We start from the raw sequence: 14664 nt of genomic DNA, 5'->3' as shown, positions 1-14664 counted from the left end.
ACTGGCATTAAAATATTACGTGCAGCTACAAGTCAAGTTTAAAAGCTATTAAATCCTAAATAAATAAAATCAGTAGTCGAGCACACAACTTTCTTTCCAAAAAATAATCCTCAGAACCAACTACAAATCTAGAAAGAACAACATTCCACAAGCCCCTTTTCCCTGTCCTCAGCCAGGTCAGCTTTCTTATGTGCGTGGGAGTACTGCTCCACAAAAAAAATCCAACTCTTCACAAAACTGTCCCTCATTTTTTTACCTGTCTTTTCTCAGAACTAGTTCTCAAGTTTTATCCTTCAACCACTTGGAAGCTTGCACCATTTGTTATTGTAGAGATTTAACAGTGTCAGTATAGTCCACAGCCATGTTGCTGAAGCTCCCCACAGCATTTATAGAGCTGTCCAGAATCCTGCTGCAGACATGAGGCAGAGCTGGAGGTATCACAAACAATCAGCTGCCCTTCTGAAGTAGGGCTGGGTGGGCTATGCTGGGCATACACATGTACCTTGACACAGTCAGGTAACTGAATACAGACGATTTGGGCTCTTTAATTTTTATGAGCTTTCTTAAAAAAAATTATGGATCTAGAACAAAGAAGTCTAGTGTCAGCTTAGAAGCATGAGGAATAGGAAAGGAAGTGTGGCAGCTGAGATCTGGATATGAACAAGAGTGGCACTGGAAAGTAAAAAAAAACAACAAAGAGGGTATTTAAATGGAAGACTAAATGTAGTTTTAGCCAATTTAAGTCTGTGCTGAAATGGAACTTGATGTTAAAGACAGAGCAAAATACAGATTTGATGAAAAGAAGTAAAGAAGGCACAGAAAGACTAATTCACATCCACCAGTACAGTGGGGAAAAAAAAAAATAATGAAAAAAAAAATCAAACCTTCTGAGTAGATTAGTTCATTCAAAGAAGTGATGCAACAGCAGAAGTAAGACAGCTGCAGGTAACGTATGAAAATCCTTAGCAAATGAAGTTAATCAGGTAAAGAAATAATCCAGTGATACTGCTGAACACGAGCTCAGTCAAGACCATGGTAACTTGTCACTCTGAAGAAAGAACAAACAAGGTGAAGGAGAGCTGGGAAGTAATTCTGGAATTGGAGCATTAACACTTGAACTCCTGGTCACTGCATGATGATGTTATGATGTGGAAGACCGAAAACCAAAAATCAAAACCATGACAATTCCAACCCGCCTGCTGTGGGGAGGGACACAAGCCACCAGCTCAGGCCACCCAGGGTCCATCCAACCTGGCCTTGAATGCTTCCAGATATTGGGCACCCACAGCCCTCTGGGCAGCTGTGCCAGCACCTCACCACTTCTGAGGAAAGAACTTCTGCCTAACATCTGAACTGTAACTCTCAGCCTTTTAGTTTACAACTGATATTCCTTGCACTATCACTGCACTCGCTAGTAAAGAATCTCTCCCATCTTCTTTTTGAGCTGCAACTTAAAAGCAGTCACGTTTCTTGGAAATTATTCCTACTAAAAGGTTTTGCAGGAACCTCACTGCTCTGATATTAAAAATCTTCCAATCTCCAGATCAATTTCTTCATAATCAACGATATCAGTATGTTCTCTCCAGTTTCTTCTGAAGACAAGTGATGAACATTTACAGCTACCAGGTACCCATTGCTACTTCATTTTCAGCAATTTGCAGAGTTAAGACTTGCATCATATGTAATTGGTGATAAAAGAAACCCAGCTGGATAACTGTGAATAAAATTCAACGGTCCTACTCATACAAGAGAGCTGCAGAGGTGCTAAAAGCATCTGCAGAATTGCTATACTGGGAGACAAAAACAGTTTCTCATCAACTCCTTTCCTTTTGCAGAAGCCACCAAGTTTCAGCAGTTTCAGAAGGAACAAAATTCCATCTTCAATAAAACAAACGCAAATCTGAGTTGAGAGATTCTTAGTCATAGCAACCTGCTTCAAAACTTACAGGCATTAATATTATTAACGACATGCAGCCACTGCTGTTTGAAATACCATAGTGGAATATAATTTCACAGCAATAATATGCAAACAGATGGAAACAGAAAGCAATAACAATTTTTTAGGTGCGACTACAACAAGTAAAGCTAACTTTATAATATTAGACTTAAAATGCACTGAATCATTAAATATCTGAAAACTCATCTTCCAGAAATGTTTAAACCTCTTTTTTGAATCTTCACAGTACAGTATTCACTCAAACTTGTCAGAATCACTGTGGATTCTTTTCTTTCCCCAATTAAAAAAAAAAATACTCCCCAGCTTCTGAAGGAAGTCCAACATCTGGAAAAAAAGTGTACAAATGTATGGAAATATTTCAAAGCTTTTTTTCTGTAGTCATGTAGTTGTTTTCATCACAAAATATCACCTTTCGACAAAGAAGAGAAAATACAACATATCGTTCAGTTTTACTGCTTTGTGAGGAACACAGGACAACTCAGAAACTAGCCAAGAAGGAAAGAAAATTGTACAAAAAGTGCACCAACAATGCCTGATGCACCTCAGCAACATTTCCATACTAAAATAAAAACGTTTTGAAAGGTTTAGAAAAATTATTTTCTACCAAGAAAAAAACAATTGTGCTTAGTTTAAAAATCAACTTCTAAACAGCTCTGCTACTGATGTCACATTGCAGCCTTGATCAGTATCAACAGAACTGATCAGTACAAGCTTAAGGGCCCACGTTAGCGCACTGGAGACATAGGTATTCAGTACATCTACCAGTTCAGCCTTCAGCAACTATCTGACTACAATTCAGCAATATATTTGACTCAAAATGTAAAACTTCAGCAATTTCATTGCCCGGAACAGTACCTTCCACCTAGATATCCTCCCTCACACATTCATATCCACAGCACTAGCAATTATTATGCCTATTAGTTGTATGCAATCTCATTTACAGCTTAAATCCAGTATTCAGAGGACAAGCACAAGAATTGCTCATTCTCTTTATCCTTGATACTACAGCATTCAAAATAAGCAGCCATCAGCAATATTGCTACCACGCATATTCAACAAAGAAGCAGCAATATCTGGAGCAACTTCACAAATTAACTTTCTATGGCCTTGAGTCATACAGTCCCAATTTGCTTTTGCCTTACTGATGCATGAAGTACTTCAAGTAAAATTACCAGCCTAAATCATTTCATTAATCTAAGTATTTGTTAGTTTACACAGCCTGTCATGGGGAAATATAATAGAAACAACAAATACTAATTAGTTTAAAATAGACTTTTGAATTAACTAAATCAAGTTCTGAGGTTTGTCTTCAATCTGCCCAAGGTGCTTTTCAAGTTTTTTTTCATTCCTGTCTCAGTATATATTCCTGCTCAAATGGATCCCGTCATTTAAAAGGTATTATAGGAATTGAGTATTTACAGTTTTTAAGTAAACCCAATAGTCCTTGTAAGTCTATCAGAAACAAATTCTAACTGTAAGTGAAAAGTTGCTATAGTTTGAACTATGATTATAAAAGTATTTTCAATGTAATGTCACTATGACATTAAGGCTATCTCACTTTCAGAAAAAGCTTTCGTTTTCTTGTAACCTAACATACTAGAGATATAAATCTTACAGTAGGAATTACACAGATGCGACATCACAGTCTCTCCAGCAAACTGAACAGTAAGTCTAAATACAACCAAGAACTCTGCATGATATAGCACCATTATGAAGTTTAGGATCTCTCGTCCCTGTGAGTAAGAAATCAGGAAAAGGTGGCAGGAGACCTTTGTGGATGAGCAAGGAGCTCATGCGCAAGCTCAAAGGAAAGAAGGTGGTCCATGAAATGTGGAAAAAGGGTCTGACCACTTGGGAAGAATATAGGAATGTAGTCAGGGCCTGCAGGGATGCAACGAGGAAGGCTAAAGCCCGTCTGGAATTGAATCTGGCTGAAGTGATAAAGGATAATAAAAAAGGCTTCTTCAAGTATGTTAACAGAAAAAGGAAAACTAGAGAGAATGTGGGCCCCTTACTAAGTGAGGGGGGGGTTCTGGTAACGGGGAGATGCTGAGAAGGCAGAGATACTGAATGCCTTCTTTACTTCTGTCTTCAGTGAAAAGGCTCTCCCTCAGGTTTCCCACACCGTGGAAGTTAGTGAGAGGGTCTGGGGAATGGGAGACTTCCCTTTAGTCAGGAAAGAGGACGTGCGTGAGCGCCTAGGCAGTACTAAGGTCCACAAGTCCATGGGACCTGATTGGATGCATCCACATGTGCTGAGGGAGCTGGCGGAGGTCATTGCAGAACCGCTCTCCATCATTTTTGAGAGGTCTTGGATAACAGGGGAGGTCCCTGAAGACTGGAGGATAGCCAATGTCACTCCGGTCTTCAAAAAGGGCAAGAAGGAAGACCCGGGTAATTATAGGCCTGCCAGGCCTCACCTCTGTCCCTGGAAAGGTGATGGAACAGCTTGTGCTGGATACCATCTCCAGACAGCTGGGAGAAAAGGAGGTTATCAGGAGTAGTCAGCATGGGTTCACCAAGGGGAGGTCGTGCTCGACCAACTTGGAGGCCTTCTATGATGCTGTCACATGCTGAGTGGATGGGGGAAGAGCGGTAGATGTAATCTACCTTGATTTTAGAAAGGCGTTTGATACTGTCTCCCATGACATCCTTATAACAAAGCTGAGGAAGTGTGGGATAGATGAGTGGACAGTGAGGTGGGTTGAGAACTGGCTGACTGGCAGAGCGCAGAGGGTTGTCGTTGGTGGTGCAGAGTCTGGCTGGAGACCTGTAACCAGTGGTGTCCCCCAGGGGTCTGTGCTGGGTTCGGTCTTGTTCAACATCTTCATCAATGACCTTGATGAGGGGATAGTGGCCACCCTCAGCAAGTTTGCTGATGATATGAAGTTGGGGGGATTGGCTGACACGCCTGAAGGCTGTGCTGCCATTCAGCGAGACCTGGACAGGCTGGAGAGCTGGGCAGTAAGAAACCGGATGAGGTTCAACAAAATCAAGTGTAGGGTCTTACACCTAGGGAGGAATAATTGCATGCACCAATACAGAGCTGCTGGAGAGGAACTCTGCAGAGAGCGACCTGGGCGTCCTGGTGGACGACAGGTTGGCCATGAGCCAGCAGTGTGCCCTCGTGGCCAAAAAGGCCAATGGCATTCTGGGGTGCATTAAGAAGAGTGTGTCCAGCAGGTCGAGGGAGGTGATCCTCCCCCTCTACTCTGCCCTGGTAAGGCCTCATCTGGAGTACTGTGTCCAGTTCTGGGCTCCCCACTACAAAAAAGACAGGGATCTCTTGGAAAGAGTCCAGCAGAGGGCCACAGAGATGGTGAAGGGCCTGGAGCATCTCCCCTATGAAGAAAGGCTAAGTGAACTGGGTCTGTTTAGCCTGGAGAAAAGACGACTGAGAGGGGACCTGATCCAGGTTTATAAATATCTGAGGAGTGGCGGCCATAGCAGTGAGGCCAGTCTCTTTTCAGTGGTACGTGGAGACAGGACGAGGGGAAACGGACATCAGCTGCAGCATAGGAAGTTTCGCACGAATGTGTGTAAGAACTTCTTCACGGTGAGGGTGACGGAGCGCTGGAACAGGCTGCCCAGGGGGGTTGTGGAATCTCCTTCTCTGGAGATATTCAAGTCTCGCCTGGACGCCTACCTGTGCGACCTGGTGTAGGGAACCTGCTTTGGCAGGGGGGTTGGTCTCGATGATCTCTAGAGGTCCCTTTCAACCCCTACAATTCTGTGATTGTGATCTCCATGTCTATTTTGCCAGTATAAATGCAGAATTTTGTTCACCAAATCCCCCTAGATCTAGAGGCAATTCACGAAACTAGCAGGAGATCAGTTTAAAACAAGTAAAAAAGAATACTCTGCAGCAGTAGTGAAAATCTGGAACTTGCTGTTTTAAGAGACTATGGAGGCAGACAGCACCATTAAGGTCAAAAAGTGTTTATACAAAAGATGGTCCTAAGATGCACAAACAGATACTAAAGGAAACAGGCAGGGCTGTATCCCTTTAACATCCTTAATAAAACAACAATATAAGCTGAGTAGTACAAGAATGTCCTGAGGCTTACATGCTCCTCTAAATAACACCTCCTGATCTCAGAGAGAGGATAGAGGGAACACTGATTTGGCCCAGCATGGAATTTCTTATACCCTTATGATCTCATAAAAGTGGAATTAACTACTTGACAATGCAGCTGTTTCAAATGTTTTAAATTAGTTTCATATTGTCTCGCCGGCTTTAATAGCAATTTTTTTCCAAACTAACTCATCAGTTCTCCCATCACAAATTCTGGTATGACCCAATTAGAACCCAAAAGGTAACTCAGCAATTGTATTTACATTCAATTTCTTCTTTGTACATTATCAATTACTGTTGTGCATACAGCATTTATCACTTCTAATGCACAGTTCAACAGCAGTACCTTGCAAGATGAGTACTGAAACATACGCATTTTTTATGCTATGCAACAAGAAAGGGAAACTATTCATCAAATTTTCACAAGCAGTTGAATCAGGGTTGAAAAATCCATCTTTATAAAATAAAACACTAACTAGTAGAATCCTACCTCCTCTGTCTTCAGGACTAAACTTCAAAAATTGAGCCAAAAGGTACCCTAAGCAACAAGCCCAACTGAAATAACATGAGCAAAATCTGAGCAAAGGATCCAAGAGACCTCATTTGGTAGACAAAGGTTTTATTCCACTATCTTTTTCTGTTTTTCTTATTCTTCTCTAACCCAGTACTTCTAAGACTATTAAAAGTTGGAAAGATTAGACATCAAAAACATGACAGCTCCAAAGAGTTGGAAAGATACACCTATTTAAAAATCAATTAAGAAGTTTTTCAGTAACAACCATAAAAGGATGTTGCATGTTTTAGGTCTAGTTTCAATAAGCTAGTGTCAGCATCTTTCTCCTGAGACTTACACTTAAATACATCTTTTCCTAGAGATGGGAAAAGGATGTTACCAGTAAAGAACAGATCTTTCCTCTCAAGAACAATCCTTAGCTATGAAAAAAAAAAAAAAAAAAAGCACTGTCATCCCTTCCTACATGTTCAGCAGGTTTACAGCATCCATATACATCTTCCTTGAACTCTAAAAAGTTTTTTCCTCTCCTGCCCTAAAACCCTTGACTGTCATCAGATCACATCTTTCAAAAAGCTCTGCTCAGTCAGCTCTTTTAAAGCAAAGCACCCCATCCACAGTGTCAGTCCTCCTGATACCATGAAAGAATCGAAGACGGGAAACAGAAAAGAAAAAATATATATATTCAAAATAAAACAGATTCTTCACAATCTGTTTGCAAACACACATTAATATACCATGCATATTAATCGTGGCAGAGATAGCACAATAAGCAACTTCTACTACAAAAGTCATTGTAAAAAAACCACAGAACAGTAAAAAACTGGCCATTTCTCTGTCAGTCAGCTCTGGGTCTCTGTGTACCCAGTATGTCTTCTACCAGGGTTACTGAAACATTAGGAGAAATCTTGCTATTTCAGCCATGTGAGAAATCAGTGATATATTGTGGAATTTAAGAAACTTCAGACTGAATTGGGACATTTTGGTACATTTATGGAGGCAAATTAAATTACTATACAGTCATATATGGAATGAAAACCACTTTGGGGGCAAATAAACAATTTGATTTTCTGCAATCCATCAATAACAGAGCATCAAGAAAAAATGTCATTACATACAGAGTTGGATGTAATTAAAAACTGTAACAAAAGCACTAGAAATAAAAAGAAACAAATTCTGAGCCATGAAATCATTATTTCTAGCTTATTCTATCCTTCTATAATTAATAGAAAATAAGCAAACATCCTGGAAGTTGCTTTTCAACTCTGAAATGCTAAGCAGTGAATTCTTGCCTAGGAGAAGGCTTCTGTAAAAGCTATAAACCATTCAGGGAGACTTTGGATGCATATAAGAAATAAAAAGTTATTGCTAACTTTTTGAAAACTAAAGCTTTACCTAGTACGCTACTATAAAAGGAGAAGTATAATTTCCTCTAACTGTACTTTCACAAAATTTTTCTGAGACCAACTATAGTCAAATTGCTGCGTAGCCTTATTTTCCATTTTCTTCACACATTTTCACAACACACTCACTCCAGCAGTATTTAACATTATCACTCCCAGCAGTCAAAGTTGGTTGTACAACATCTTACTTGCCAAGAACCCATTACTTGAAAGGAAGACCTCTCCTGGCTGCACAGCAGATTTGTAGGTGGAGAAAAGGAGCCTTGCTGTGAGAAGAGTGGCAGGCACCAATAAATTCCTCAGTAAGAACAGAGCAGAAAATGCATGAGGCGTCCTTCACTAAGAAATGACAGAGTACTGTTCTTCTGCATATACTTTCAACTAATTTGTTGCAGAAAGACTGCTTATACAGCTCCTACAAGGGCAGGAACCTAACCGTTGGCAAATCTACTCAGGACTCATGCTATCACACATAGGAGACGTATCTCCAGCCCTGTTTAATAGCTGAAGTAAGATGCAAAGGTTACGTCAATACAACACTTAAAAGGCAGTCCTCAGAAAGATCAGCAGAATAGGGCTCTGCAAGGAAAGTGCCAAGGGCTACACTATAAATAGCATGTCTGGATATATCTACCCATGCCTTAACTTCACTCTGCCTTATTAGCTGCTGATTGTTCTTCTAACACACAGAGCTTGTTGGAAAAAAATACCCAGAGCACAGCTGTTAATAATTCATTCCCAAGGCTCTACATGATATGTCCTCAGATCTATTCTATTCACTACTTTAGTCACTATCCCAGAGAATAGAACAGAGATGCTTCTTTCATTCACAGGCAGCATGAAGCTCAGAACAATATTCTAATCCCTTACAACAGACTACAGGATCCAAAAGCCCTGCAGTATTTTAAAGGTAGATGTGTATGCAGAAACAAGCAATTACTATTGGAATGCGATAGCTGAAACACTATTTAAGAAATTAGACATTTTCTTCAAAATTCTTGAAATAATAGGGCCACAAAGATGGTGAAGGGCCTGGAGCATCTCCCCTATGAAGAAAGGCTAAGTGAACTGGCTCTGTTTAGCCTTGAGAAAAGACGACTGAGAGGGGACCTGATCCAGGTTTATAAATATCTGAGGTGTGGCGGCCATAGCGGTGAGGCCAGTCTCTTTTCAGTGGTACGTGGAGACAGGACGAGGGGAAACGGACATAAGCTGCAGCATAGGAAGTTCCGCATGAATGTGCGTAAGAACTTCTTCACGGTGAGGGTGACGGAGCACTGGAACAGGCTGCCCAGGGGGGTTGTGGAGTCTCCTTCTCTGGAGATATTCAAGTCTCGCCTGGACGCCTACCTGTGCGACCTGGTGTAGGGAACCTGCTTTGGCAGGGGGGTTGGTCTCGATGATCTCTAGAGGTCCCTTCCAACCAATTCTGTGAAATATGTGAACTAAACACAAGCACATTGCATTAAACAAGTTGCACTATTTTTGATACTTTCTCCTCTGTTGTGTTTACATTACTGTTCAATGCACAAAGATTTCATTCTTACTGTGCATCGAGGCACTATTTCAAGCCAAATGATAAGTGTAGAAACAGATTGAAGCATTATGTCATTTTTACTGTGCTTTACTAGAACAGCTAAGAATGGGAAAACAGTGCTAAGCCAACAATAACTATAGTTTCTGCACCTCTGAAGGAAAGAATACAGAGTCGCACATCAAACAATATGAAAACAGAACCACCAGCTCTCCTGTCGCCACAACATACATGCGTTTTTCTAGGTAAGTACAACAGACTAAAGATACATGCCATTATATCAGTTTGAATATTTTTGTTCTTCCATCTCAAAGTCCAAAATCTTTCCAAAATCTTGTATTTAATTCAATAAGGGCAGAATTGGGAGCTGTAATCACTACACAGAAAAAGAAGCTCAGCAGAAGTTGCCTGTCAAAAACACAACCCTCCGTACCTTTCCACAGTGAGCAGGTGAATTTACTTGCTGGCTGTCCAAGTTATTTAAAATATTTGAGTCACATAAAAAAATTCACCTCCAATATCTGCTTTACACATTTTATACTTCAAGGTTCTTTCAAGTACCAGAACAGCAACATCAGACAAAAGAACCCGAACCTTTAATCAAATCAGTAGACACCAAAATCAATAGTGTGCAGAAGAAAATATATTGCTGCTAATGCCTATGAATCAGTGCAATTTCAACTGCTAATGCCTATGAATCAGTGCAATTTCAACCCACATCTGATGTGGCACTTAAATATATTCTTTTGAGTTAACATCACAGGAAATAAAACAGTAGTTTTAATCACACTAATTTAGATACACTCATTTGCTATGTTCAGATTCAAAAGCGATATTTTTTTTCACTCTCACTAATTCTCTACCATAGCAGTTATTTTAAAGGTAGAGCTCAAATCCTCTAGGCTGTCAGTGCAAGCAGCAAACACAACCTTCAGAAGTAGTAGTTTTCCCACAGAGGAAACTTCAGGTAGTTCAGGGTGTAGCTACCCAGTCACCCATGCTATGCAGCCGACCATAGGTGCCCATGATTGAGCAGAGCACTGGGCCAGATGGCCTCCCTTTTCAACCTCAACCATACTGGGATTCAGTGATCTGACATTTACTGGCAATACTGATGTAGATTGAATCAAACAAAAACAAACCATTCTTTTAAACCAATTCGTACTTGTTCCATCACCAAAAACAAGCTAAATGATTCTGTTCCATAAAGCACACTGGGCTACCACACATTAACTTTGGAACAAGAATGAACTAGCACTGTTAATAACAGCTTGTAGACAAACTTGTAGGCACATCTGGCAGTTTTCTTCTGCTTTTTAAAATTCCTAACTGGAAGAAATGACAACAATGTACTTAAATATCAGTTTGGGAAACAAGCATGTAAGAAGATACAACAGAGATAACAGTATTAAATGGATGTGTATTAATTTCTTATACCACACCTACACCAAAACATAAAAAAGCTCCCAACATGCTTGAGAGAATGAAATTACAACAAACCTCTATGGTCCTCTCTCTTCTGTTTTTGCATTATAAGCCAAGGAAAGAACAGTTACTGCTAGAGGAGAATTAAAACCTGAGTTGTGCCTTAGGTTCACCATCAAATTCCGAAGATAAATACAAGGTAACCTTCAAAAAAAGTGAACTGTAACCAGTCTGCCTGGGAAAATAGAAGAACCAAATACAATCACATAGTAAAATTTTGCTGCTGAGAACACTATTCAAGAAAAGCTTTTTTGAACACTAGGTAAGTCACTAAATAGATGTGACTTTTACCTCAATTTATGTAAAAGTATGTCTTAAGGTAATTAAATCTCACAAAATTGTGAGTTATAACTCTATGACTTAAAAGCGGTAAACTGAACATCTTTAAGAGCAAGTAGTGGTTCTTCTAATATCCCCCACTCTAACAATAAGTAATTTAAAAGTAAATCCTTCAAGATATATTTTTGCTCACTAAATAACATTTTAGATCACATATTTCCAATGCCAACTTCTGAAGCTACACCATTCATAAAGGTAATCTTTTCTCTTATATAAATAACAGTAATAGTTTGTCCTGTAATATCATCTTTTTATTTAAATAGTTCCACTTTAAATTTATTCCCTGTTAGAGAGTTTATTTCATTTACTCAATATTGGAGTCTGTTTGAAAATTAAGACAGATAATCTTGGCAATATTCACTATAACGCATCACATTTTTGCAGGGTGTACATTTCTCCCATGAAAACATCCAAACGTGTATGATGTGTGCATACCTCCTTGTCTGTGCAAGATATTTTGTTGTACTTTTATGAGCTCTTGGACTGTAAGTTAGTTGTGTACTCACTGAATCTTTAGGGAACACCTTCTACATTTTAAATACATACATAGCTCTTTAAAACTTTCATCTTATTTCCAAAATTTGAAGGAAAAATAAAAACACCAAACCATTATTTAAGGGTGACGTACACAAAAACATCTGTCTGTTCTATAACTACAGAACTAAAAGCAAGAAATTACATCAAAAGTTTTCTATCACTTTCAAGGTCAGAGTCACTGCTTAATCAATATTCTCATATCTTTGCTTTTGAACAGTTACAGCCTTTAATTAGGTAGAACATTTGTCATAATGTCTTTTGAAAATTTGCTCAAATAATATTTTTCCTTTCTAAGGGCACTAGCAGACTTGGAAACATAAATATTGGTATGGCATTCAACTCAACCACCTTCCTTACCTCTTCTCTTTCCCCTTTCCTTTAGATCTCATTTGTGCTTGAGATATTGCCACCACTGGTTTGAATGCAATTTATAGTTACACACACTCAGGCTAATTTGTTATCTCAATGAATTTCTGAATCATCTAAAAGGTCTCCTTCACAAATAAGTAATGCAAAAAGCAGAGGTTTACTGTATGGCATTATTCATATTCTTCTAGGTTACAAGTAGTATATCTTAACAGTGGCACTGCTAAGCACACTGTCCACATAAACAGAAATTATTCTAATTTATTGTGACCCACTAGAAAGGTAGCAAAAGGTCGTTTGGGTTAAGACATTCCAGTCCTGTACACAACTCTACCTCTTACAAAGCAAAGCATAATTTTAATGGTCAAGACTGAAGTTGGAACAGGCAGATAAAACCTGCTGAACTATGAGCAACCACCTCTGCCCTCTTGATTTCAGCTGTACCAAAGATGCCCTTTACTGGGGAATCACAGAGAGGATTAGTCCTCTAAGTATCTTGACAGATGAGATCGGATTTTCATGTAAAACATACAAATTTAAAAAAAAGTCAAAGAGAAAGATCTGGCTAAACTCAAGCATCATTCAAGCAGCAGCCCATGCTCAATTTCCTTCAATTATGCTGCCCAGAGCTACAGCCATAGAGTAGCATGTCTGAGACAGTATGGATAGACCTCACTCCTCCTCCTTGGAATTCATGGCACCACAATCTTTCCAGCATCTGTGAATAGAGCTGAAGAAAAGACCAAGCTCTAAAAGTACACAGTGAGTTCAGAAAAGGAAAAAAATGATGAAAAAGTAAATCATTCTCCCATGTAAGAGAGATAACTTTATTTGTATCATTTATACGTGTGCCTCTAAGAGCGTTACTCTCGTCTACATAATTAATATCATGCTGCAAAAATTTAACCATTAGATTTTCTCTAAGGGAAAACCAAACTATTATTTTCCCTTTTGGTAACGAAACGAAAAAGAGTAAAACATGTAATTCTGAAAAGGTACATATACCTCTGACATTACTGGACTGTCCAAAGGACCTCAAAGAAATATTTTTGACCTGAAAATTGAAATTAATCAAAAATCACAATCTGAGGTCAGAAAAGACCATACTTACTCTTTATTCCTGTTCTTAACGCACGGCTGGTAGAGAACTTTGACAGCATTCCACATCCCTGACGGTCCACAGCTAGGCATGAAATTATCACCAAACAGTGTAAAGACACTGTGGGAGGAGGAACTTCCCGAGGACTCCACCAGCAATGTCTCAGAATTTAAAAGCCATATCTATAAATAAAGAAATAAATTTTACTGAGGATGACATCAATTTCTTCTTCTACTCTGATCCTAAATCTGATGCACCATGAACAGCTGATACTAACACAACACGACAGTTTTAAGGAAGTGTCAAAAAACAGCAAACTGACATTTTAGTTTCACTATTACATATCACAGTCCCTGGAGAAGAAAACCAGGTGTTAAAACAGTCATTCACTATTAAGACCTCTTTCACTCTAGTAGAGCACGTCGTTTTGAATGACTGCATGCTACAGGCAGGGAACTGAAAGACTGCCCACTAGAAGCGTGAACAAGTAAGAAGTTTTACAAAACATTTACTTATGACTGGATAGAGCTAAGAAATAGAATGAGAAGAATAGCAATTAACATGGTCTAAGGTAAGGCTGGTAGCAGGTGTATGATGTGACAAGTGAGGAAAAAAAGCCACTGATAGCAGGACACATAGAATATGTCATAATTGAATGCAACAATCACAGTTTAGAGATCAAAGCTCAGAATATCTCTATACTTATTTGTAAAACTTTCACTGATGAATGGATAAAGAAGTTCTGAGAGAGATCAATTTAGCATACAAACATAAATGATGACAAGCAGCTGCACTTCACACTTAGCAAGTGGCTGTTTATCAGTTTTGTTCTGGTAACTCTAAGTACACATTCATAAACTGAACTGTAAAATATACCTCACAGCTCGGGCTGTCACACATGGTGCTTTAAGTTGCACTTTGAGGATGTTGGAGAAAACGGGGACAGAAGAGAAGCAACCTAAACACGAAGGCCATTACCACCACAATTAGCTTTAATTAAACAGCGTTTCTTAATTTTGAAATTAAGACTTCCTTTTTAAGAAGCCCCCTTTGGATGCTTTTTAGAAGGCGACTATCCTTAGTCTATGGAACAGTTATATCTATCAGAATTTTCCTGGATCTATCTTTAGAGAAAGCCATTAATCCATTTTATTTGCAACATGAACTATGTGAAAAGTACTTCTATCAAAAGTGCTGATGTGCCATTTGTGACAGCAACTTCCTACCACTTATTCAAAGAATGTCCTTTTTTCAATAGTGACACCACAGGTCTGTATTAGTAATTTAGCCCACAGTGCAAAACAATCAACTGAACCTTTAGAAGGGAAGAATAAACTCTTCGCTACGAGGGGAAAAAA

General features: G+C 39.1%; 1 protein-coding gene across 1 annotated transcript in view; it reads right to left on the bottom strand.

Moving 5' to 3' along the window:
• The window catches only part of UBE3D (ubiquitin protein ligase E3D), a 74434-nt gene that overhangs the window by 42838 nt on the left and 16932 nt on the right, over nucleotides 1-14664 (bottom strand). Inside the window, exon 7 of the mRNA XM_031552239.1 lies at nucleotides 13319-13488. Within this exon, the coding sequence (XP_031408099.1) occupies nucleotides 13319-13488 (170 nt within the window). The remainder of the gene's footprint in view (nucleotides 1-13318; nucleotides 13489-14664) is intronic.

This window comes from Meleagris gallopavo, chromosome 2 (genome assembly GCF_000146605.3).
Source record: "Meleagris gallopavo isolate NT-WF06-2002-E0010 breed Aviagen turkey brand Nicholas breeding stock chromosome 2, Turkey_5.1, whole genome shotgun sequence".
NCBI lineage: Eukaryota > Metazoa > Chordata > Aves > Galliformes > Phasianidae > Meleagris > Meleagris gallopavo.
This window is presented reverse-complemented; position numbering and strand designations above follow the sequence as displayed.